Source organism: Thunnus thynnus, chromosome 20 (assembly GCF_963924715.1).
Source record: "Thunnus thynnus chromosome 20, fThuThy2.1, whole genome shotgun sequence".
Classification (NCBI taxonomy): domain Eukaryota; kingdom Metazoa; phylum Chordata; class Actinopteri; order Scombriformes; family Scombridae; genus Thunnus; species Thunnus thynnus.
The window spans coordinates 1,214,422-1,240,347 of record NC_089536.1 but is presented as its reverse complement, the minus strand read 5'-3'; the positions used below and the strand labels follow the sequence as shown (position 1 = coordinate 1,240,347).

The 25,926-nt window shown below is 40.0% G+C and overlaps 1 protein-coding gene across 3 annotated transcripts; it reads right to left on the bottom strand.

The window, feature by feature from the left end:
• Positions 1–36: 36 nt before the first annotated feature.
• Positions 37–24,858, bottom strand: LOC137172735 (microfibril-associated glycoprotein 4-like). Of its 3 annotated transcripts, none has more exons than XM_067577347.1 (6): positions 24,663–24,855; positions 23,596–23,751; positions 22,252–22,290; positions 22,072–22,168; positions 21,804–21,971; positions 37–569 (listed from the first exon to the last, which is right to left on the bottom strand). In XM_067577347.1, exons 1-6 carry the CDS (start codon positions 24,666–24,668, stop codon positions 316–318), a joined length of 720 nt encoding a protein of 239 aa, XP_067433448.1. In that variant the 5' UTR covers positions 24,669–24,855; the 3' UTR covers positions 37–315. The 3 variants fall into 3 exon arrangements, with proteins under 3 accessions (XP_067433448.1, XP_067433449.1, XP_067433447.1); XM_067577346.1 differs by lacking the exon at positions 37–569 and adding an exon at positions 20,823–21,277 and having other exon boundaries at positions 24,663–24,858; XM_067577348.1 differs by lacking the exons at positions 21,804–21,971; positions 22,072–22,168; positions 22,252–22,290; positions 23,596–23,751; positions 24,663–24,855 and adding exons at positions 992–1,159; positions 1,260–1,356; positions 1,485–1,523; positions 4,640–4,731 and having other exon boundaries at positions 42–569.
• Positions 24,859–25,926: the final 1,068 nt, after the last annotated feature.

Below are 25,926 nucleotides of genomic sequence, written 5' to 3'. Positions count from 1 at the left end.
ATACAAGTCAATTCCATCTGTCATTTGGTTCTTCATCACTTCAGTGATGTCATGTGATGTTTCTGATGTAAGCTGCTCTGTATTTGTTCCTCTGGATCCTCCACTAAGTTCCCCACCTGTCCAATCATTTCTCTACACCAACAGCTGTTTGACACAAGACTTTACACCCAGCAGCTGCTCACAAACACACTCTACACCTGACTTTTATTGATGCTGGAAATATTTATTTGAAGTATATGTGAAGTTACAGACTAGATCAGAGAGAAAGAAAGAAAGAGATCAACAGATATTCTGCTGTTTGTTCGTTCTGGAGAATTAGTGAACAGGACGAATCTTCATGCCGATGGTCTTCAGGGAGTAGTTCCAGCCCTTCCACTGGTACCAATCCACTCCTGTATAACTCAAGGTGCTATAAGCCCCCCAGCGATAAAGCCCGTTGGAGTTTGCATGGAAACAGTTGTTGTACCAGAACCCCCCCAGGTAGAGTTGGGCACAGTTGTTGCTGCTGGAGTCCTGGTCTTTGTCGAAGGTGGTGAACTTCTGTCCATTGTGATGAATCAGGGCGTCTCCTACAGAAACACAAGAAAACAACAAAAGTGTCTGATCACAACACTACTGATAATGACACCATATTATATAATATTATATAACTAATAATAATATTATATAACTATTAACTTATTAACACTACAATTTTCACTACTAATACAGTACTACTCTTTGGCTACCACTTGTACAAATACTTCTAGTACTACTAGTACTGCATCTGCTGCTGCTACTGTAACATAACAACATACAGTATGTCATGTAGAATTAATAAAACATGAGCAGACCACAGATTTGTTGTTACGGACTTGAAAATCTTTGTGAATCTGTCTTTAGCTGAGGGAATCAAGCAAATAATCCAATATAAGGACAGAAATCTTCAGTGTCTCCATGTGGAAACTAAACATCAGAAAAACAAAACTACTACCTGCTAACAGTAACTGACCTGCTCCTCCATTTTTGAATTCAGACACATGCAGTCTGTATCCGTAGAACTCTGATTCGATGGAGAACGAGGAGTAACGAGCAAACGCTTTTTTTCCATTGAAGTCCTCCATGTCGACCAGCAGCTCGACCTTCTTCCCCCGAGTCAGATGGAAGAGATTCTCAAGACCTGAAAACACACAAACATGAAGTCACATCAGAGTTTAATGTTTGTTTTTATGAACAGTTTCATGAAGTCACATGACTGTTAGTTTGGTTTCATTTCTCACCGAGCCAGTACTCTCCAGCAGCGCTACCAAAGCCCTTCTTGTAGTGATCCCAGGGCCTGTAGAAGTTCACCGAGCCGTCCATCCTCCTCTGGAACACCTGGTGGGGATTAATTCAATAAACACACAAGATCTCTGACAGCTCATGATTTAATATAATAAATAATAAATCAGTTCATACTGAAAACCACTCAGTTGTGAATTGATGACTACAGTTCAGAAACTCACCGTCCACCGTCCTCCTACTGAGTCCATGTCACAGTACACCTACACACAAACACACTTATTAGTCAATATGATCCTTTAGTTAAAACTATATTCAATCAATCAGCAGCTGCCACATCTTGAGGCTGAAGTATCTTAAAATGTAGCCGACGGCCGCTAGCTGCTGTAACTCGCTCCCATTCAAAAAGCCTCAACTTCTCTCTAGAAACACTGAGTCAATCATGTTTTCAAGGAGCCATTCTGGTCTCAATCTCTAAACTCAGACCCTCTGATAAGAATGCTGGTGGTCATTTTAGAATTTATTGCTCCATTTAATTTGAAGACTTATAGTTTTGATGTCTGATGTGTAGGCATTGATTGACATCTGTGTTTGACAGTTGGCTCACCTGCTGCTGTTCTCGGTTACAAGACTCGCAAAATTGAACTGTTGTTACAATATTTAATTAAATTTAAATTTACTTGATTATGACACCTGCCCTGTTAGCACAGTGTAGCTAAAGTATCCAGCATTATCCCAAATATGCAATGCTCAGTGTTCCCCGTAAGCTAGCGCTAGCTTGGGTCCAAGGTAGCGGATGTGTTTCCAGAGCATGAAAGGCAACACCCTGCACTCCTTATCTGGAAGCCTTTGGCTGCAAATGAAAAAGATGGAGCCGACCAGAAGCTGCAACTCTGGGCTTCAAACCAGCTCCAATGAAACCAACAGGTGACGTTACACCTCGCTATGTCCATCTTGTATCGACCAGCAGCCAGAATTACCTCACCGCCCACCTGTCAAGATTTATATTTCCCACTATTAACACTAACAATCTTCCAATAATCCAATCACAACCCCCAAAAAACCTGCATAGTTTGAAACCAACCTCTGGGAAATTAACTTAGCACAAAAAGTAAGGAAATTTGTTTGGTAGATTATTTCTTTGTTGTAACAATGCTTCTTGGTAATAAATCTTATACTGTTGGAAATCCTGTTTATTTCCCTTTTAAATGGAGCCACATTTGTAAGGAACATGCATTTGTGGGATGAGCAGCAGAGGTGAGTATGTGGGTTGCGCGAAAAATTTGCCAAATCTTCTCTGCCGATGCCAAACAGCTTATTCTGCCATTGACTCTTGTTTGGTGTTTGGTGGATTGGATGATTGAAGTTTGAAGAAACAAGACATATTGGCAATTTAACAATTTATTCATTTAGCCTCAGTAGCGTGCGGAAGAACCATACACAGCCACAACAGCCTGGCACCTCCTCCTCATGTTGGTCACCAACCTGGTCACACTCTGCTGTGGGATGGCGTCCCATTCTTCAACCAGCATTTGTCACAAGTCAGCCAACGTGGTTGTGTTGGTCACTCTGGCACGAACAGCACGCCCAAGCTGATCCCACAAGTGTTCAATGGGGTTGAGGTCAGGACTGCTGGCAGGCCGTTCCATCCTCTCCACTCTGGAGGTAGTCTCTGATGAACCCCACTCTGTGGGGGTGAGCGTTGTCATCTTGGAGGATAGAGTTCGGTCCCAGACTGTGGAGATATGGGATTGCCACTGGTTGCAGAATCTCATATCGATTTTTCATGGGCGCAACCCACATACTCAGCTCTGCTGCTCATTCCACAAATGCATGTTCCTTACAAATGTGGCACCATTTAAAAGTGAAATAAACAGGCTTTCCAACGGTATAAGATTTATTGCCAAGAAGCATTGTTACAACACAGAAATAATCTACCAAACACAAATTTCCTTACTTTTTGTGCTAAATTTATATTAGTGTGTCTCAGAGCTGACAGTGTGGTTGGTCAGTAGAGGAGAGAGACGCCAGCTTTACCCTCGGCTTGTGATGGGGGATACAAACCTTTCTGAAGCACTGAGTCAATATGAAGCAGTTGCATTGAAAATTGTTCACTGTTTCAAAACATGTGATACAGTCAAAATGATGACAACTGCTGGGCAACTATTGGTATTACACTTGTATGGCTGAATTAAATCGGAGACCAAGAATTTCATACATGTAACACTCACCTGGTCTGAGAAAGGAGGGGATGCGGCTGTCAGCAGGTAATAAAATACACCTCTGCTGAATAATGCATCCACACTGTAACTTTATTTCGGAAGGACTCTGAATCAAATGGTTTTATCAGAACACACTTTATTTGAACGATTCTGACAGATTGAATTTGACACCCCACATTCATTTTTCCTCATTTAAAAACCTAATTATAGTATAGTACCTGAAATCCTTTGCTTAAAAACACATCGACAAAGAACACAGAAGAGTTTGCCGATATTTCAGTTTGATTTCCTGGTTTGACGAGTTTTTCACGCATATACACTCACACACACACACACACACACACCAACACTGCTTTGCTTACTTGATTTAATACACTTATTGAAAAGTGAACTGAGTTGTGGTCTGTTTGTTTTTGCAGTGCTGGTTTTTGGCGACATATAATTAATTGCTACTTGCTGTTTGATTTATTGTTTTGTAGAGCAAAGCAAGTTTATTTGTACAGCACATTTAAACAACAAGGCAATGTAAAAAGACATTTAAATACTATTAAAAAAGTGTGAAATTTGGAAATAAAAAGAAGCTAAAATAGAATAAGAGATAAAACAGGAGAATAAAAGTTACAGTGCAGCGTAAGATATTAACTCTCATGTTTGGTTTAATAAAAGGCAAACAGAAAAGTCTTCAGCTGTGATTTAAAGAACTGAGAGTTGCAGCAGACCTGCAGTTTTCTGGGAGTTTGTTCAGATATGTGGAGCATAAAAACTGAACGCTGCTTCTCCAGGTTTAGTTTTGACTCTGGAGACAGAAAGCAGACCTGATCCAGACCACCTGAGAGGTCTGGATGCTTCATAACGCAGCAGCGGATCAGAAATGTATTTCAGCCATAAACCATTCAGTGCTTTATGGTTTGATGGCGCTATTTTCTTTCTATTTTATAATTATTATTTGTCAGATGTGACTCTGACTGGCAGCCCTCTTCATTTAAAAGTGTCAGAACTGCTTCAATCTTTATATACAGTCTGTGTATCCAACCAGTAACATGACTACCTCCACTTATATCTGCTGGTTTAGTAGAATCAACCTGAACTGTCTTCACATGATGACTCATATATGAACCAACATCTTCTAACTGAGTCCCAGAGAGGATGAAGTCTACCTGGACAGCAGATGTGGGTCCGATGGGATAGATGGTGTAAACTCCACTGGGTTGGCTGCTGTCATGGCGATAGATGTCACTGCAGTCCAGCGGGAGGACAAGAGATAAGCAGGAGGTCAACACTGAAGCCAGCAGGAGGAGAACCACTGAAACCAGCTGCAACAGAAACACAGCAGCAGACACAGAACAGAGGCTGTTAAAGGACGGTTTCACAATTTATCAAGTGTCTTTAAACAACAGTCAGGTGTCCATATGAACAGTGAAAGAGGTTTTCCTTGCTGTAATCATTCCTCCTGTTCATACTGGCTCAGGCACGTGCACAGATATACTCCAGGTGGTGCTCATTTTTTTCTATTTCTTTTTCTAATTTTGTATTTTAGTTTTTAAATTTGGCCCAATTCTCAGTTAAAAGTGTGTTGTAATGCCCAACAACTGTATTATAGTTGTGATTCTGAGACCTCATGAGGCCCTCTCCCTCCCTCTTTGACTTGTCACAGTCGCCACAGTTAATGACGCAAATCGATGCATGATCCACGTCTCCCTGACTCGCCTTCACTGGTGACAGCCAGGTAACCATAGTGTTTGCTGGAAGCCCTGACATTGTTTGTCTCTGTTTTTAAACCATTATTAAAACATCTCAGTACAGCAGCCAGCCTGACTCACAGTAGGCAACAGTCCACCATTATTATTAACAACAAGCAAGATGGTCTGGCCTGAAATACTGTCATCAGTGAAAACCAGTGAACTCTGGTGGGCTCGTTAGTTCCTTTTTCAGGAAACTCAAACAAATCAATATGTATTAAGTAGTTGATAGTCTATACAATCATATTTGGATATCTCTCCTCTCCTCCTTACTCTTATCTATTGTTTCCTCCTCTTTCTCTTCTCCCCCTCATCCCCCTTCACACCCTGCTCATGAATCACACTCTGCCAGCCATCTTTAAGGTGGTATGACCCTCTTCCTCTTCCTCCTCTTTCCGTCCCGTCTCTGTCTGCAGTTTCCTCTCTGGTGCAGCTGAAGCAGAACGATGAGACTGATGGTGATGGTAAAAAGGACTCAAATGAGTGTCAAAGTGTAGATTTAGATCTAGTTCAGGTTGATTTCATTCTTTAAAAACTGCAGGATTTGTTCTGATGAGACACAGTTTGATTGATTACCTATTGATTGTAAAATTGATCAAAGTTGTTCTGATTGGTTCCTCCACTCGCTGTGCATGCGTGTTTGTAGACATATAATGTGAATTCATGTATTCAGTTATAAGTGATTTTTTTTTGATTGCCCCTCCAAAATGTCTGTGCACTGCCTTGAACTGACTATTAAAAGATCCTTCAAATGTGTTTTCAATGTAAGTGATGGAGGCCAAAATCCACAGTGTGTCCACACAGTCATTTAAAAGTTGATGTGAAGCTTCTATTCAGCTTCAGCAGTCTGAGTTAGTCATATCAAGTGGATATCTGACACATTTACAGTCTTTTTAGCATCAAATTCCCTCTTTGTGTTTCCTCGGACAGTGTTTCCCTGTTGAGCTGCAGTGGAAGTATAGTAACAAAAAGAGGAACTTTGGCACTAAAAAGACTGTAACGTTGAAAGATATCTACTTGATTTGACGCTTCATATTAGCTTCAGATAAACTTTTAAATACATTTTTGCACAGAAGGAGGACTGTGGATTTCGTCCTCCATCACTTCCATTATAAGGTCATTATGAAGGGATCTTCTAATGGTCAGTATGAACAGGAGGAATGATTACAGTAAGAAAAACAGGTTTCAATGTTCATTTGGGCTCCTGACTGTTGTTTTAACACAGACCTGAAAAGTTGTGAACCCGTCCTTTAACATACTGACAATACTGATCAATATTTATTCAGTATAAAGTCACAAACTTACCTTCATCTTCAGAGTTCAGCTGAGGTGATCTGATGAAAATCTTAACGTCAATCAGTCTGGATGCTCTGATGTTTCTGAGCTGTATTTATATCCTAGAGATTCTTTCAGTGGGTCTGCCTAAACCTAACCAGCCTCACCATGTAGTAGGCGTGTCTGTAGTACTGTAGGAGTGTCATGTAGTAGGTCTATTGTACGTCTTACTTAGACTACTTGATTTTTCTGGTTATGTGGGTGGAGACAAAAGCAATAGATCTCAGGCTGGCAGACTAAGACTACTTTGCAGATCACTGATAATACTAATATAACTTAACTTTTAACTATAAAGAATGAAATAAACAATGAAATGAATGAAAGACTTTGTTGATTTTTAACCCTTTTTAACATGATGAGTTTTTACTGTTTTTAAACAGTTTTCAAACACCTTATGAATTGTTTCTCATGACTGTATGATCTTTTTAACCTTATCACAGCAGTTTTATCTTATTACAGACCATGAATTTAATGTCTTTATAAACTTGTAACAGACCATTAGTGTATCATACTTTTAACTTGTCACAGGAGCAGTTGTTGGTTTGGGACATTTATTATAAATTACTTTTGGTCCTATTAAGTTTAACTTTGCATGGATTTTAATGTATAAATCTAGATTTTTTCCTTGTAAACAAACCACATTAGCAGAGCCAATAGAACATCAACATGCACATGGGATTTGTTAACAAGAAGAAGAATATAGACCAGACTTATCCTTCAATGATAAAGGAATATACAAGTTTTTTATTTATACTGTATTACTGCTTCTATGTGTAAATGCATAGGCAGTGCTGGAAGAAGTATTCAGATCCTTTACTTTACTAAAGGTACAAATACAGCAATGTAAAAATACAAGTATTATGAGCTTGATGTAGTTAAAGTATTGCAGTAAAAGTAGTGGTTTGGTCTCTCTGACTGATATATTATTATATATGACATCATTAGATTATTAATAGTGAAGCATCAGTGTTAGAGCAGCATGTTACTGTTGTAGCTGCTGGAGGTGGAGCTAGTTTCAACTACTTTATATACAGTTAGCTAGTTTAGTCAGTGCAGAGTCAGTTCATCCTCCAACAGAAGAACAAGAGCTGAACATTAACCTCAGAAGAACTGAACCTCACAGGTTCTTAAAGGCCTAACATGTGTACATTTTGATCCACAATAAACATCCACAGCTTCTTTTTTATAAATTAAAAGACCAAACAAAACAAAAACAAACTGTAACAACCACAGAAATCAACAAATACTAAAAAACACATTCAGGAAACAAACAACGAAAACAAAATCAAACCTTTAAAGACACAAATCAACAAACATCTCATTTATCAGCAGGCAACAACATATTTAGAAATAAACCTAAATTCTAATTCTCATATTCAAAGTAATGGTATTATTATCTGAAGCAAATGTATTAATAATGAAGTCTCTGATCTTTCAAGATGCTTTTTAGTAACACTACCTGTGTCTGAAAACATCCTTCCAACATAAAGTAACGTTTGAGGAACAATCTGAAGTGATTTATGTTCAAGGACTCCACCCAAGCAGCCTCAACAATAAACATTTTAACTAATTATTCCCTTAAATATTAAAGTTAATAATATAAGTGTTTATTTCTGTGACATTACCTGCACAACAGATAAAATTCATTTGAAAACACGTCCTGTTAACCAAAGTGTGTAAGTCTAGTTTCAACTTTGTCATACTGTCAAAATCAACAGGTGTGTATGTGTACACACAGATTAAAAAGTACAAATGTACAATCCCCTATTCCTGTGCCAAAGTCATCAAAGATTACCTGCCTGTGGCCATGAAAGCATTTGAATCCATCATTCCATCATACTTGAAATCCTGCACCTCCCCACTGATGGACCCACCAGTTTGCTTTGCAAGCCAACCGGTCTGTTGAAGATGCAGTAAGCATAGCACTCCACCCTGCCCTGCAACGCCTGGAATCACCAAACATCTACAAAAGCATCCTGTTCATAGACTTCAGTTCTGCCTTTATTTCCATCAACCCACTCAAACTCTTTACCAAACTTTTTTGAACATTGCCCCGACCATATGCCACTGGACTGGGAGCCTCCTGTGTAACAGGCCACAGAGGGTGAAGGTTAATAACTTAACCTCACAACCTCTTAACCTCAGCACAAGAGCTCCTCAGGGCTGTGTTCTCTCCCCCTGGTCATTCTCACTGTACACCCAACCAAGTCTCACAGTGATGTGAAATAGTCACGAAACTTAATCTCTCTATTTGTGTACATGGACACAGTTTTTCCTTTTTTTCATGACAGTCAGCATGATTTCAAACTAATGTATTTCAGTTGGAAGTAGGTTTCATGCCTGCAGCATTTTGTTTTTCTGTCAGTCAGGACTCAGGAGATCAGAGGCTGAGAAATCAAGTTTCTTGTCAGTTTTGGGTGATAGCGGCTACATTAGCCTACCCATGATCCTCAGCAACCGTTACCTTGGTGAAGACGCCAAAGATAAAGCTGAGCTACTGACACAAGCGAAGTGCTCTCAAGGGACTCTTCATAACCTGTTGTTCCCCTTCTCCTTTCCACAAACTTAGGTTTGGCAACAAATGAAAGGTGCAAAGCAAGAATCACCTCTGAAGTTCTTCTACATGTTACACGCTGTGCTGTCTCTGTGTTATGGGTGTATAAATAGGTAGAGGTCTGTCTGCAATGAGGCGATGAGTAAAGTTTTAGCTCAGTAGTCAGTGCAGCAATCTATGATCTAGGAGACTCCAGTTTGAGACCTGGTGTGGGGACCTCCTTTGTAAGGTAGTTTATTCAATAACACTTGTTATAACATTTTAATTTTCTAAAATTACAAGCAAATAAAAAACAAAAACAGGATTTTTAAGCCTCTTTCTACTTCTATTCAAATACAAATACAAATAATTTTGCTACCTTGACAAATACAGATACAAATACAAATACTGGTCTCTCGTCCCAACCCTCCATGCTGCCACATAAAATATGGTGCACAAACAGTGACCTCCTGCTTAAAACAAGGCAAGGCAAGGCGAGTTTATTTGTATAGCACATTTCAACAACAAGGCAATTCAAGTGCTTTACATAGAGCATAAAGGGCATAAAAGGCATACAGCCAGATCTCAGGAAATCATTATTGACTTCCGATGCATGCCAAATCCAAAAATACCCAAATTACATGTAACACACATCAGCAATAACCTGAAGTGGAAAAAACTAACACTGAGCACATCATTGCAAAAGCTCAACAACTTTAAAAAAAAAAAAAACAGCTTTAAAAAAAATCAAGCATCAACTTCTCATTCTGTTCTACTCAGCCATGATGGAGTCCATCATCACATCCTCTATTACAGTATGGTACAGCAACACAGACAGTCAAACATGGAAAAGACTACAACAGATTGTCAACAAGGCATCCAAAATCATAGGCAGCCCACTCCGCTCAGTTGAATCTCTACATACTCACCGAACTGTAAAGCAAGCAAAGAAGATCAATGCTGACCTCTCAAATCCTGCTCATCATCTCTTCCAGCTCCTTCCCTCAGTGAGGCGCTACAGCTCACTGTCCACTATGCTATGCACCTACTGTATATGGTTGTGTGCACTATTTTTCTGTGATGATATGTTGACTGTATCTCTGTATTGTATCGGGATTATATGTGGATTGTCTGCTGTTATCGATTTATGTATATGTGATGCTGAGTCTATCTATGTAAAAGTATATTCTATTCAAAAGATGTTCAAAATGATGTGTATATTATGTTATTTAAGATACACAAGTTATTAACACTCAATAACAAACATTGACATGTAAATTTAAATGAGTGGAGTGGATCATAACAAGCTTTAGTTTGGATCAGTAACAAAAAATAAGGATAAAACAGGCTCAGGACAACCCCTTGTCTGAGTGGCTTTCTGGTTAACATTGTTTAAAAGCTTCACCATAAGTGGCCGAGACAAATTCCATTCAAACCTACTGCTAACAAAAGTATCTATCTAAATTGATGACAAACCGATACAACTAATACATGGCAACATGCCTTATACTGTGTGTGCTGAATTTGCACTGTTTGTGCTGAACTGCAATTTAACTGTCATGCAAGGTGCAAACTGTTACTGTGGAAATAGACAAACACCAGTAGAGAGCCTGAGGCCCACGAGGAAGCTGTGGTTTCCTGCACCTTGCTGACACCCTTATATATATATTTTAACCTCAATCATTAAAAATGTCTAAGTATCTTAACTGCCAGAGTTCCATGAAATGAAGTTTATATATTTATAAAGAAAGTTTGGGAACAAAGACCATGCCTTGCAAATATCCCATTTCCGCACCAGAGAGTATTTAGGCACAACTCATCTGCTCCTCTCCCCTTTTGTCTCAGTTTCCATGTACTCTGTGACAAACTTGCATCATACAAATTTCTAGCTTACCCGCAAGTGTGGTTCCCCAGGTTCTCCTTAATGCACCCGACAAGGACTTGTTCGACATAACAGAGTCTTCTCCCGGCGTCCGATCTTTCCGGCAACCCCAGTTGTGCTCGTCGGTCTCCATAACACGGGCGTCTTGGATTCTCAGCCTCCATCCTCCATTGACACCAGCTTCACTTGACCCTCACTTCCCAGCAGCTCCTGTCTTCAGCATCCAAGGGACGCCGCTTGTTCCTGGTGCCCATCTCACTCTCGCTCGAGATCCCGAAGCCAGCCCAACAGGAGTAGCCGCCATGAGCAATGATTTCCTCACTGCCAGTGGACTAACCGCCCCTCAGCACCAAACATGTCCGAGTAGACCATTGCTTGCTTGAGGCATGTCCTCAGCCAGAGAAACGTCCCTTTCCAGTGCAATGACAATAAGACAAGACTTTTCCAATTGTGCACGCACTTCCTGCAGGACACTACTCTCTCCCATCGATCTTCTCATGATCTTCTGGGTTCTCTGTGTCCGTGATGATGCCCATGATGTAACGCCACGTCATTCTGCTGGACGTGCACATCCTTCTTCAGCCACTTCATCCATTTCTGTAGGCCAGGCTGCTTCTAACCCTGCCCAGAATCTCTCTGCCCCACAGCCACCTCTTCCACCTAATTTTTCTCTAGCTCTAGCTTCACTTAACCCATGCACATGCATCCCATTGACCACAGGTTGACCTCGCCCAACTTCACACCCTTCTTCAACCAATCCTCATGTCCCCAGGGAATTGCTCACTTCATTTGGTCCCTTGGAACTTAAACAGCCACTTCCGGCTCACTCCAAGGACCCCACGGTGGCCGAATTTGTTTTCTCATTCTTGTTGTATTGAGACATCATCCGCTCCCCAACTGTGGGTCTGGCTTTGATGATTACCTGTTGTTGATGTTTGACCTGGCCTCAGATAGCAATGGCTTTTATACCTACCATGTCCTTTTCACCTCCCAAGCTGCCGGACACCTGCAACAGTTCAACCAGGGCACGTACTGGGGATCATTGGATCCTGAACTGTACTGCTGAGGCTTTGCAGCTCGCTCATCTCTCTGCTGCAACCTTGTGCAGTGCCCCTTCCCATCTTGCCACAGCATGTACTCTTTCTGCTCCTCTGCCCCACACCTCGGTGGCAGAAAAGCGAAACCTAGCAGTATTACGTAGCTTGCCCCTGGCAGTTCCTCCACCGTCCATCACCCCCAAACCTGCCATCATTCAACCCTTGGCCCTCTCCCCAAAGGTGTGGATAAGAGAGGGAGATCTGTCTTCTATCAGGATGAGAGGATGATTTGTAATAACTACAACAACCTGGGTCACAACATCTCCAGCTGCAGATTCCTGCACATCTGCTCGTTCTGCAGTGCAGCCCACACCCATGACTTGTCCACACAATTCAACTAGGCAATGCTTGTGTAAGTATCTTGATACCCCTGTTGATATAAATAGTCTAGCTGCCACCTTACAGAACCACCCAGACCAAGTCTTTGTCAACTTCTTCATCAAGGGCTTCAGACACAGTTTCCGTCGGGGTCTGCAGGTCATGCCCATTTCCACCTACATATGCCACAATTTACAGTCAGCCTTGTCCGACACAGACAAGGTGGACAAACTCTTACAAAAAGAAGTTGATGATGTTTTCATGATCGGCCCGTTCTCCAGCCCTCCTTTCCCATCTTTCAGGGTCAGTCCAATTGGAGTAGCAACTAGGAAGCATTCCGGGAAAAAGACACTCATCATCGACCTCTCATCCCCCTACAGTTCTGCAATCCTGAGCATCAACAGCTTGATTCCCAGCCCGTACTTGTCCATGCAGTACGCCACAATAGATCATGCCATCTCCTGGTTGGCATGGATCCTGGTTGTCCAAGGTGAGCATTACTAGCACGTTCAAGGTCCTCCCTATCCACCCTCATTATTGGCATCTTTTTTGGAGTCTTCTGGAAGGGCGCACTCTATTTTGCCATGCGCCTGACCTTTGGCTGCAAGAGTAGCCCAAAAGTCTTTGACACCTTATCCGAGGCCCTCTGCTGGATCCTGTCAAGCAACTACAAACTCCCGTACTTCATTCACCTACTTGATGACTTCCTCACCATTACACCGCCATCTTCACTCCCATCATACAGTCTCACCACCATGATTTCTGCATTCACCGATCTTGGTGTTCTTCTGTCTCCAGAGAAAACAGAAGGCACCAGCATGTCTCTGGAATTCTTTGGCATTACCCTCAACTCCATTTCACTCCAAGAATCTTTGCCTACTGAGAAGCTTTCTTTGCTCATTCAAAATTTTCTTCTGGCTGACACATGCACCAAGCACCAATTGCTTTTGCTGCTGGGCCATTTCAATTACGCCGACCGTATCATCCCTCAGGGCCGATCCTTCTTGTTGCACCCTCTCTCTATTGCCACCACTGCCCCGTCCATTTATGACACATGCAAAATGGAACTGAAACTGTGGCTCCAATTCCTCTCCTCCTGGAATAGTATCTCTTCCTTTTACGATGATCATGTCACTGAGGCTGATGTCATCTAGCTGTTCACAGTTGCAGCCCCTTCGTCGGCTTTAGCAGCTACTATGGCGGCAGGTGGTTTGCAGCCAAATGGCCACCTGACCTCTTTTCTCTCGCCCATTCCTCCACTATCTGTGAAATGTACCTAATTGGCATTGCAGCCATTCTTTCAGGGCTTGAATGGTCCGAGAAGACCATTGCCATCTACTCTGATAACAGCGCCGTCATTGACATCCTCAACAAAGGCCAGTCACATTGTCTGGACATCATGCAGTTCATGCAGAAGCTTACACTGATTTAACCCCAGCACCAGTTCATTGTCCGAGTTGCTGATTCACTCTCTCATTTCTCGTTTCAGTAATTCAGACAGCTAGCTCTAGCCTCCGACCCTCTTCCAACCCCAGTCCCTCCATTTTTTGTCACAATCTTCAACTGACCCCGCTGGGGTTTCTGGTTGTCTTCAGGGGTGTCCTTTTGTTTGTTTTTTTGTCTTTTTGCCTCTAAGGCTGGTAGCTCCTTCAAGGTATGCCCCCCTGAGATATGGCTGACGTGAAATCTAAATTTATTTATATTGAAAATTTATAATGGAAATTGCTAAGGATAAACATGCAATGTTTATTAATAAACAGACTTGGACAGGCTTAGTTTTGTTGATTTAAATTAACCTGATGCACCTGTGATAGAGGTATAATTTCAGTACAGAATCTATAATAAGCATATCTGATTGACAGGTTTACTATATGTGTTTAATTGGCTTAAATGTTAGGGTCAGGGCATTGAAGCTGCCCTATAAAACCAGGCGAGTGCCCTCGACCAACAGAGTGGGCCTCCTCCAGAGAAAGCCTGTTAAAGGGCCATCTTGGAATACTTTCAAACCTCCGACACCTATTTGCACCCACACATTTTTGTTGTGACCCCACTGTCAGGCATTTCTGACTAAATAGGCCTGTTTTAGAGTGGTTCAGTGACAGCTGGTGATCATAGAAGTCAGGCTGAATTTTGATCCCCTAAGCAGGCTAAGTCAGCAGATCATATAAGGTCAGAGGTAGAGGACAGCCATCTGCCAGTGCCTTATCCATACTAGCAGGGGTATCGGTTATCTGAAGGCAAAAACCATGATATTATCCAAACACCATCACAGTATTGTGTTAGTGCTATATTGGCACATGCTGGGTAAGTTTTGATCCAGTGATTTTTAGAGTGCACACATAAAGATCTTGCGAATTGTTTTGAATATGCATTGAATATGCACCTAATACAGAGGTGGAATAAGTATTTAGATCATTTACTTCAGTAAAAGTATCAATGCAAAAATGTAAAAATACTCCATCACAAGTAAAAGTCCTGCATGAAAAATCCTACTACAGTAAAACTACATAAGTATTGATGATAGCTTGATGTAGTTAAAGGCCCTGTTTAGACCTGGCATTAACCTGAACCTCAGGTGATCCGAACACAAGCTCTAAGTACAGGAGGAAGTACAGGAGAGATCTGATCACAAGTGGTCACTCAAGACGGATGTGGAGACGCATGTTAATGCCAGGTGTAAACAGGGCCAAAGTATTGCAGTAAAAGTAGTGGTTTGGTCCCTCTGACTGATATATTATTATATATGACATCTTTAGATTATTAATACTGAAGCATCAGTGTTAGAGCAGCATGTTACTGTTGTAGCTGCTGGAGGTGGAGCTAGTTTACACTACTTTATATACAGTTAGCTAGTTTAGTCAGTGCAGAGTCAGTTCATGATCCAACAGAACAACAAGAGCTGAACATTAACCTCAGAAGAACTGAACCTCACAGGTTATTAAAGGCCCAACATGTGTACATTTTGATCAACAATAAACATCCAAAGTTTCTTTTTTATAAGTTAAAAGACAAAATCAAAACAAAAACAAACTGTAACAACCACAGAAATTAACAAATGTTAAAAAACAAATTCAGGAAACAAACAGCAAAAACAAAATCAAACCTTTAAAGACAAATCAACAAACATCTCATTTATCAGCAGGCAACAACATATTTAGAAATAAACCTAAATTCTAATTTCTAGTTCTAGTGTTTGTGTCTGTGACATCACCTGTACAACAGATAAATTCAGTCATTTGAAAGCACATCCTGTTAACAAAGGGCGTAGGTCCGGTTTCAACTTTGGCAGGGACATTTTTTGTCGTACTGTCAAATTCAACAGGTGTGTTTGTGTACACACAGATTAAAAAGTACAAATGTACAGTCCCTTACTCCTGTGCCAAAGTCCTCAAAGATTACCTGCCTCATTGACTTCAGACCCGTTGCCCTAACATCTGTGGCCATGAAAGTACTCAGATCCATGCTGATGGTCTTCAAGGAGTAGTTAAAGCCCTTCAAGTGGGACCACACCACTCCTACACCATGTATAGTATCATCAGCCCTCCAGTGATAAACCCTGCTGGGGTTTGCATAGTGATGGTCCTCATACCAGAGCGTCACCAAGTAGAGTCTGGCACAGTTCATGTTTGTGGAGGAGTTCCGATCTTTGTCAAAGGAGGAGAACTTCTGGAGAACTCAGGGAGTCTCCTACAAAAACACAAGAAAACAACAAGTGTCTGATCACAACACTACTGCTAATGACACCATATTATATAATGTTATATAACTATAAAACTTGCATTATTATTATCATTATCATTATCAATAATAATCATAATCATACTCATACTCATAATCATAATCATAATCATAATAGAATCACCTTGCCTTAATAAATCTTCTTTGGACCATTTACAAACCGTCCAAAATGTTGCTGCGACGCTTTTAACGCGATCCAACAGAAGGTCAAACATTACACCCATTTTAACCTCTCTGCACTGGCTTCCTGTTCATTTCACAATTCATCTTAAAATCTTGGAGATGACTTATAGAGCCCTACATGGCCCGGTTTAACATTATATCGTGGACCTTCTGCACCCCCACACCACGAGCCAAGCCCTCAGGTCCTCTAACCAGGGTCTTCTGATGGTCTTCTGAAGGTCTTCTGAGGGTCTTGAGGGTCTTGAGGGTCATCTGAGGGTCTTCTGAGGGTCCCTCAGACACGTTTTAAGACTCCAGGAGATTGTGCTTTCCAGTCAGCAGTAGCTAAGCTTTGTAATAGTCTCCCAATAAGTAAATGAGGTCTCTGGACTCTTTTAAAAAGCAGTTCAAATCCATCTGTTAGACAGGCGTTTAGGTAGCATGTGGTATTTTATGTTTTAACTTGTGTTTTATGTCTGTTTCCTCTTGTGTGTTTAATCTGTTGTATATCTTTGTTTTATTTATTTGACTGTGAAGCACTTTGTTACTGTTGTCTGAAAGGTGCTATCTAAATAAACTTTACTTACTTACTTATGTATATGTAATATATAAACAAATCAATCAATATAGCTGTTTGATAGCATGCATGTGGGGCAAGGCCAGTTTAAAAGGTGCTAAACAAAGACAAAAACGAATGCAGAGAAAGTCAGCAACAATAAACCAAACTGAACCTGGACTGCAGAGGGTTAAAGACAAAAAGCCTCACTTGAACAGATGGAAGAAGCTGCAATATTACAGATTGCATGTCTGTAAAGGGCTTTAGTCATGATGGATAATACTTTGGCGCCCTCGGCTGGCACAAAGATAAAAGTGCATGATCTACGATGCACATGTGTCTTTAAAAAAAAGAGCCTGAGTCAGAGTGGGAAAAGTGTCAATAAAGTTTTATTCAGTGTCGTCCATTAATTCATTTATCAGACTTACATTTTGTTTGTTTGTTGTATTTGTTCAACTTTAATCTGACAGACAAAACACAGGAAGCAGCAACTGAAGATGAAAAATATACTTAAAGATTTAAAACATGTATAGATCAAAGACACAGAGACATGACTGTAGCTCACAGTCTGATCAGTAATAATGTGTTTGCTGATTTGCACTTGAAAAGGCATAAAGTTTAAAATACAATAAATTTTATAATGTTTAATGTTTAGACGTCTATTTGTATCTCGACTCAACATCATTCAGTGATTTTATTTCAGCTGCTTCAACAAATGTGTAAATTTAAACATTGTCACTGAAATGCTGTTGAAACACGTTCAGACTTTGCTCCTTATTTAAAAAACTCACTTTCAAACTACATTCTGCAGCTGCACCATGATCCTGCTCACTCAGAAATATTAACATATAATCTCAAATATTATAGGAATGATGTTCCATCAGTGGACCAATCACATCATGACTGATAGAGATAATTATTCATTGATCCTCTGTGTCTAAAGCTTCATACTGATTGTTTAAATTTAAACTGAGATTGATAAAGATTTCAGGTCAGGAGCTGCTCTAACAAACTGACAGAGTCTCAGAGTTATAACAGAAGGACACAGAGTTTTGATTCTGAGCTGAGGATGAATTCACACTGTGTTATATTTAACTGTGAGAAAAAAAACTGCTGTTCAAAGAAATGACTGATGTGTATAAAGGTGGTAACTTTAGAAAGTCCTGCATAACAAACTAATATCAACCAGGATTTAGATCCTGACAGACGGTAAACATTCACTAATGGATGAGCTTTGATACGAACTGAATGAATGAAGACATGAATCTCTGCAAAAGGAGACAGAGAGAACAGCTGTGTTCAAAATCACATACTAACATACTGCCGACTACACACTCAATCAGTACTTACTGCATACTGCATATTAAATGAACGACTAAGTTTATTACCAGCCGTCCACTAATAATATTAAATATAACATATAACAGCTGACTGTTCAAACTGAAGTACATTCAAGCAACAGTCTGAGCTACTGCTGAATGAAAATTGTTCATCACAAATGTAAAACATCATCTCTTCCACTCAACATCACATTTTCCAGTATTATCTTAAGGCAAATTAAAACTATTTAATATTTTACTGTTAAATATTTTTTCTACAGTAGAAATTCTTGCTAATCTAGTTTGCATCTTACTCTTTCCTGTCACTTCATTTGATTCACATTAACCCTTTCACTGCCAGCTGTTCAAGTGAGGCTGATACACCCACCGATTGGTCCATCTCACTGTCAATCAACATATCAATAGCTCTGATTCTTACCATCTAAATGAGCTGTCATGATTGGTTGTGTGTTGTCATGGTGATCCAAACCAAATGTGAGCATCAAATTTTAGTAAGTTGGTCCAACCTTTCTAAATGGAAGCCCCCCCATCCCCAGTGCAAATAACAGGCTGGAGTGTGTATGAATGAGAGGTGCGTTGGATAAACGCCCTTCATTTACTTTAGCTGTCAGTCACATGATGAAGCCGCTCAGAGCCGCATCTGATTAATATAAAAAGAGATGAATAATTAGTTAATTAGGAGGAAGTTTTAAAGTACTATACTGCTGCTCTTTCATGTTTTAGCTCGTTACAAATCATCAATCATCTTGTTATCTAAATCACCACTTTCTAAATCATCGTTCAGTATTCATATTGTTATTCTTCCTGTCAGGCAGCCATTATTTTCAGTTAATTTCTATGAGGCGGCTGTGGCTCAGGAGGTAGAGCGGGTCGTCCACTAATCGGAAGATCGGCGGTTCGATTCCCGGCTCCTCCAGTCCACATGCCGATGTGTCCTTGGGCAAGATACTTAACCCCAAAATGTTGATGACCTCCTGATGGCTGTGCCATCAGTGTATGAATGTGTGTGAATGCTTAGCTTCCTCTGATGGGCAGGTTGGGACCTTGCATGGTAGCCCCTGTACCCATTCAGCGTATGAATGTGTGTGAATGGGTGAATGTGATTCGTAGTGTAAAAAGCGCTTTGAGTGGTTGGAAGACTAGAAAGGCGCTATACAAGTACAGTCCATTTACCATTTTACCATGAAAAATCAACCTGCAGAGACTTGAAACTATTTAAGTTTAACTTTCTGTGGATTTTAAGTTCTAGATTTTTCTCCTTGTTAACAAACCCCATTAGCAGAGCCAACAATACGTCAACATGCACATGGGATTTGTCAACAAGACGAAAAATGTGGACCAGACTTATCCTTAAATGATGAAGAAATATTCAAGTTTCTATGTTTTCAGTTCTATGTGTAAATGCGTAGATGTGTCCGCACCTGTGTCTTCTTTCCAGGTAACCATCAGTGTGATCAGCGACACACTCACAGCCATCATGAGGATGAAGAGGATGGCCGACGTCGCCGCCAGAGCAGAAAAACCACAACACAGACTTGCGGTGGAAGTATAGTAACCAAAAGAGGGACTTTGGCACTAAAAAGACTGTAACGTTGAAAGATATCTACTTGATTTGACTCATTTGGATGCTGAAGCTTCATATTAGCTTCAGATAAACTTTGAAATACATTTTTGCACAGAAAGAGGACTGTGGATTTTGTCTCCCATCACTTCCATTGTAAGGTCATTATGAAGGGATCTTCTAATGGTCAGTATGAACAGGAGGAATGATTATAGCAAGAAAAACATGTTTCAATGTTCATTTGGGCTCCTGACTGTTGTTTTAACACACACTTGATAGGTTGTGAACCTGTCCTTTAAGCAGCTGTAAAGCCATTATTTGCTGCTCATAAATATGCTTAAAATCAAAGTTGAAATATTTATGGATCCCTGGTCAATTAGAGATTTTAAACCTGTTGCCATACGTGCATGACATCAGACAGGTCACATGTGTTTTCACCTGACATTGAGTATGTTTACATGCACATTTGTATTCTGGTTTTGATCATATTCAGGCTGTTTACAAAGAACATGAGAAACCTGGTTATTCATCTCCCTCAGCTTCTTATTTCTGCACCGACTGACAACAGGTGAGGTAATTGTGAGCGTGCAGCAGATAATGATTCACATCAGAGAGTCAAACCTCCACCAAACACTCTGTTGAAACCAGTTAGTTTGACTTTAAAGTGTGTGTTTAGCAGACTGAAGGTAACATCTTAACCAGCAGAGTGTGAAGAGAAAACCAACCAAAACCTTCTCACACAGTGACGTTCTCTCCTTCTGCAGCCAAGAACATCCAAAGCAAACACTCAACAAACAGTAGCATCATGTGACAGTGTGAGGGTTCATGTGTAGTTTGTGTTCTGCTGAAAGCTCAGATATACAGTCAGTCTGTGGATACAACTAGATGGAACTAATACAGACAACAGAGACATCTAGTGGTGGAACGTGTTCATTTCAGCAGAGTTCAAGCTGCTTTTAGCTCCAATACAAGTCAACTCCATCTGTCATTTGGTTCTTCATCACTTCAGTGATGTCATGTGATGTTTCTGATGGAAGCTGCTCTGTATTTGTTCCTCTGGATCCTCCACTAAGTTCCCCACCTGTCCAGTCATTTCTCTACACCAACAGCTGTTTGACACAAGACTTTACACCCAGCAGCTGCTCACAAACACACTCTACACCTGACTTTTATTGATGCTGGAAATATTTATTTGAAGTATGTGTGAAGTTACAGACTAGATCAGAGAGAAAGAAAGAAAGAGATCAACAGATATTCTGCTGTTCGTTCGTTCTGGAGAATTACTGCACAGGACGAATCTTCATGTTGAAGGTTGTCAGGGAGTATTTAAAGTCCTTCCACTGGTTCCATGCCACTCCTGCAGAAGAGATAGTGTTATCAGCCCCCCAGCGATAAACCCCATTGGGGTTTGTTTGGTAACAGTTTTTGTACCAGAACCCCCCCAGGTAGAGTTGGGCACAGTTACTGCTGCTGGAGTCCTGGTCTTTGTCCAAGGTGGTGAACTTCTGTCTGTTGTGATAACTCAGGGAGTCTCCTACAGAAACACAAGAAAACAACAAGTGTCTGATCACAACACTACTGCTAATGACATCATATTATATAATGTTATATAACTAATAATAATATTATATAACTATTAACTTATTAACACTACAAATTTCACTACTAATACAGTACTACTGCTACGGCTACCACTTGTACAAATACTTCTAGTACTACTAGTACTGCATCTGCTGCTGCTACTGTAACATAACAACATACAATATGTCATGTAGACAAGAACTGCAAAAGGTCCAACGGACATAAACACTTGAAACCTGCTGGGCTTCATTTACATTGTTTTCCTTTAAATGTGTTTATAAAAACAAAAGCTTCCATGTAATTAATAAAACATGAGCAGACCACAGATTTGTTGTTACTGACTTGAAAATCTTTGTGAATCTGTCTTTAGCTCAAAGAATCAAGCAAATAATCCAATATAAGGACAGAAATCTTCAGTGTCTCCATGTGGAAACTAAACATCAGAAAAACAAAACTACTACCTGCTAACAGTAACTGACCTGCTCCTCCATTTTTGAATCCAGACAGATGAAGTCTGTATCCGTAGAACTCTGATTCAATGGAGAACGAGGAGTAACGAGCAAACGCTTTTTTTCCATTGAAGTCCTCCATGTCGACCAGCAGCTCGACCTTCTTCCTCCGTGTCAGATGGTAGAGATTCTCAAGACCTGAAAACACACAAACATGAAGTCACATCAGAGTTTAATGTTTGTTTTTATGAACAGTTTCATGAAGTCACATGACTGTTAGTTTGGTTTCATTTCTCACCGAGCCAGTACTCTCCAGCAGCGATACCAAAACCCTTCTTGTAGTGATCCCAGGGCCTGTAGAAGTTCAGCGAGCCGTCCATCCTCCTCTGGAACACCTGAGGGGGGATTAATTCAATAAACACACAAGATACTGAAAACCACTTGGCTGTGAATTGATGACTTCAGTTAAAAAACTCACCGTCCAACGTCCTCCTACTGAGTCCATGTCACAGTACACCTACACACAAATACACTCATTAGTAAATATGATCCTTTAGCTAAAACTACATTCAATCAATCAGCAGCTGCCACGTCTTGAGTCTGAAGTATTTTAAAGATAGAGTATCCAGCTGCTCTAACTGACTCCCATTCAAAAAGCCTCAACTTCTCTCTAGAAATACTGAGTCAATCATGTTTTCAACGAGTCCTTCTGGTCTCATGTCTCTAAATTTAAACCCTCTAATAGGTGTGTGTTGATGGTCATTTTGGAAATTATTGCTCCGTTAATGAAATTTGAAGACTTATAGTAGCTTTGATGTCTGACGTGTGGGCGTTGATTGACATCTGTGATTGACAGGTGGCTCACCTGCTGCTCTTCCCGGCTTCGAGACTCGCACTCAATCGGACTGTTGTTGCAATATTTCACTAAATTTAATGTTACTTGATTATGATACCTGTTCAGTTAGCACAATGTGTGCCTTAAAAATCATTGCAATGTCTGGTAGTCTTCCCTTTAGCTACATGTGCTCCCGTGAGGTGCATGCACTTCTCGGTGAGCACACAGAACTCAGCGTAACACCTCCGCTGCAAACCTGACTGACTACTGACTGACCGACGGTACCGTGAGTACCCGTTGTATATATTGTAAATAATCACTGTTACTGAACTGTGAAAACAGACGCTGATATTTCAGTTTGATTTCCTGGTTTGATTTGTTTTGTGGGGATCTGCAGTAAAACCTGAAGCAGACTTTTGAGTTGTCTTTCTTTTTGTGGCTGTGAACAAGATTGATTGACTGTGGGACGAGTTTTTCAGACACACACACACAGTGACACACACACCAACATTGCTTTGCTTATTTGATTTAATACACTTATTGAAAAGTGAACTGAGTTGTGGTCTGTTTGTTTTTGCAGTGCTGGTTTTTGGTGACATATAATTAATTGCTACTTGCTGTTTGATTTATTGTTTTGTAGAGCAAAGCAAGTTTATTTGTACAGCACATTTAAACAACAAGGCAATGTAAAAAGACATTTAAATACAATTAAAAAAGTGTTAAATTTGGAAATAAAAAGAAGCTAAACTAGAATAAGAGATAAAACAGGAGAATAAAAGTTACAGTGCAGTGTAAGATATTAACTCTCATGTTTGGTTTACTAAAAGGCAAACAGAAAAGTCTTCAGCTGTGATTTATCCAACCAGTAACACGACTACCTCCACTTATATCTGCTGGTTTAGCAGAATCAACCTGAACTGTCTTCACATGATGACTCATCTATGAACCAACATCTTCTAACTGAGTCCCAGAGAGGATGAAGTGTACCTGGACAGCAGATGTGGGTCCGATGGGATAGATGGTGTACACTCCACTGGGTCGGCTTTTGTCATGGTGATAGATGTCACTGCAGTCCAGCGGGAGGACAAGAGATAAGCAGGAGGTCAACACTGGAGCCAGCAGGAGGAGAACCACTGAAACCAGCTGCAACAGAAACACAGCAGCAGACACAGAACAGAAGCTGTTAAAGGACGGTTTCACAATTTATCAAGTGTCTTTAAACAACAGTCAGGTGTCCATAGTAACAGTGAAAGAGGTTTTCCTCGCTGTAATCATTCCTCCTGTTAATACTGGCTCAGGCACGTGCACAGATAGACCCCAACACACATAACATCAATTGATTGTAAAATTGATGTTATGTGTGTTTGTAGACGTGTAATGTGAATTCATGTATTCAGTTATAAGTGTTGTTTTTTTTTGCTTGACCACCTGCCCCCCCAAATGTCTTTGCACTGCCTTGAACTGACTATTAAAAGATCCTTCAAATGTGCTTTCAATGGAAGTGATGGAGGCCAAAATCCACAGTGTGTCCACACAGTCATTTAAAAGTTGATGTGAAGCTTCTATTCAGCTTCAGCAGTCTGAGTTAGTCATATCAAGTGGATATCTGACACATTTACAGTCTTTTTAGCATCGAATTCCCTCTTTGTGTTTCCTCGGACAGTGTTTCCCTGTTGAGCTGCAGTGGAAGTATAGTAACAAAAAGAGGGACTTTGGCACTAAAAAGACCGTAACGTTGAAAGATATCTACTTGATTTGACTCATTTGGATGCTGAAGCTTCATATTGGCTTCAGATAAACTTTGAAATATATTTTTCTACAGAAAGAGGACTGTGGATTTTGCCTCCAATCACTTCCATTGTAAGTTCATTATGAAGGGATCTTCTAATGGTCAGTATGAACAGGAGGAATTATTACAGCAAGAAAAACAGGTTTCAATGTTCATTTGGGCTCCTGACTGTTGGTTTAACACAGACCTGAAAAGTTGTGAACCTGTCCTTCAACATACTGAAACTACTGATCAATATTTATTCAGTATAAAGTCACAAACTTACCTTCATCTTCAGTGTTCAGCTGAGGTGATCTGATGAAAATCTTAACGTCAATCAGTCTGGATGCTCTGATGTTTCTGAGCTGTATTTATATCTTAGAGATTCTTTCAGTGGGTCTGCCTAAACCTAACCAGCCTCACCATGTAGTAGGCGTGTCTGTAGTACTGTAGGAGTGTCATGTAGTAGGTCTATTGTACATCTTACTTCGACTACTTGATTTTTCTGGTTATGTGGGTGGAGACAAAAGCAATAGATCTCAGGCTGGCAGACTAAGACTACTTTGCAGATCACTGATAATACTAATATAACTTAACTTTTAACTATAAAAAATGAAATTAACAATGAAATGAATGAAAGACTTTGTTGCATTTGAACCCTTTTTAACATGATGAGTTTTTACTGTTTTTAAACAGTTTTCAAACACCTTATGAATTGTTTCTCATGACTGTATGATCTTTTTAACCTTATCACAGCAGTTTTATCTTATTACAGATCCATGACTTTAATGTCTTTTTAAACTTGTAACAGACCATTAGTGTATCATAATTTTAACTTGTCACAGGAGCAGTTGTTGTTTTGGGACATTTATTATAAATTTGCTCCTATTAAGTTTAAGTAACTTTGCATGGATTTTAATGTATACATCTGGATTTTCTCCTTGTAAACAAACCACATTAGCAGAGCCAATAGAACATCAACATGCACATGGGATTTGTTCACAAGAAGGAAAACATAGACCAGACTTATCCTTCAATGATAAAGGAATATACAAGTTTTTTATTTATATTCATGTTCTATGTGTAAATGCATAGACAGTGCTGGAAGAAGTATTCAGATCCTTTACTACAGTAAAAATACAAATACAGCAATGTAAAAATACTCCATTACAAGTAAAAGTCCTGCATGAAAATTCCTACTACAATAAAAGTACATAAGTATTATGAGTTTGATGTAGTTAAAGTATTACAGTAAAAGTAGTGGTTTGGTCCCTCTGACTGATATATTATTATATATGTTTGAGGAACAATCTGAAGTGATTTATGTTCAAGGAATCCACCCAAGCAGCCTCAACAATAAACATTTTAACTAATTATTTCCTTAAATATTAAAGTTTATAATATAAGTGTTTGTGTCTGTGACATCACCTGCACAACAGATAAAATTCTGTCAGCGTCATTTGAAAACACATCTTATTAACCAAAGGGTGTTGATCTGGTTTCAACTTTGACAGAGACATTTTTTGTTGTACTGTCTAAATCAATAAAGT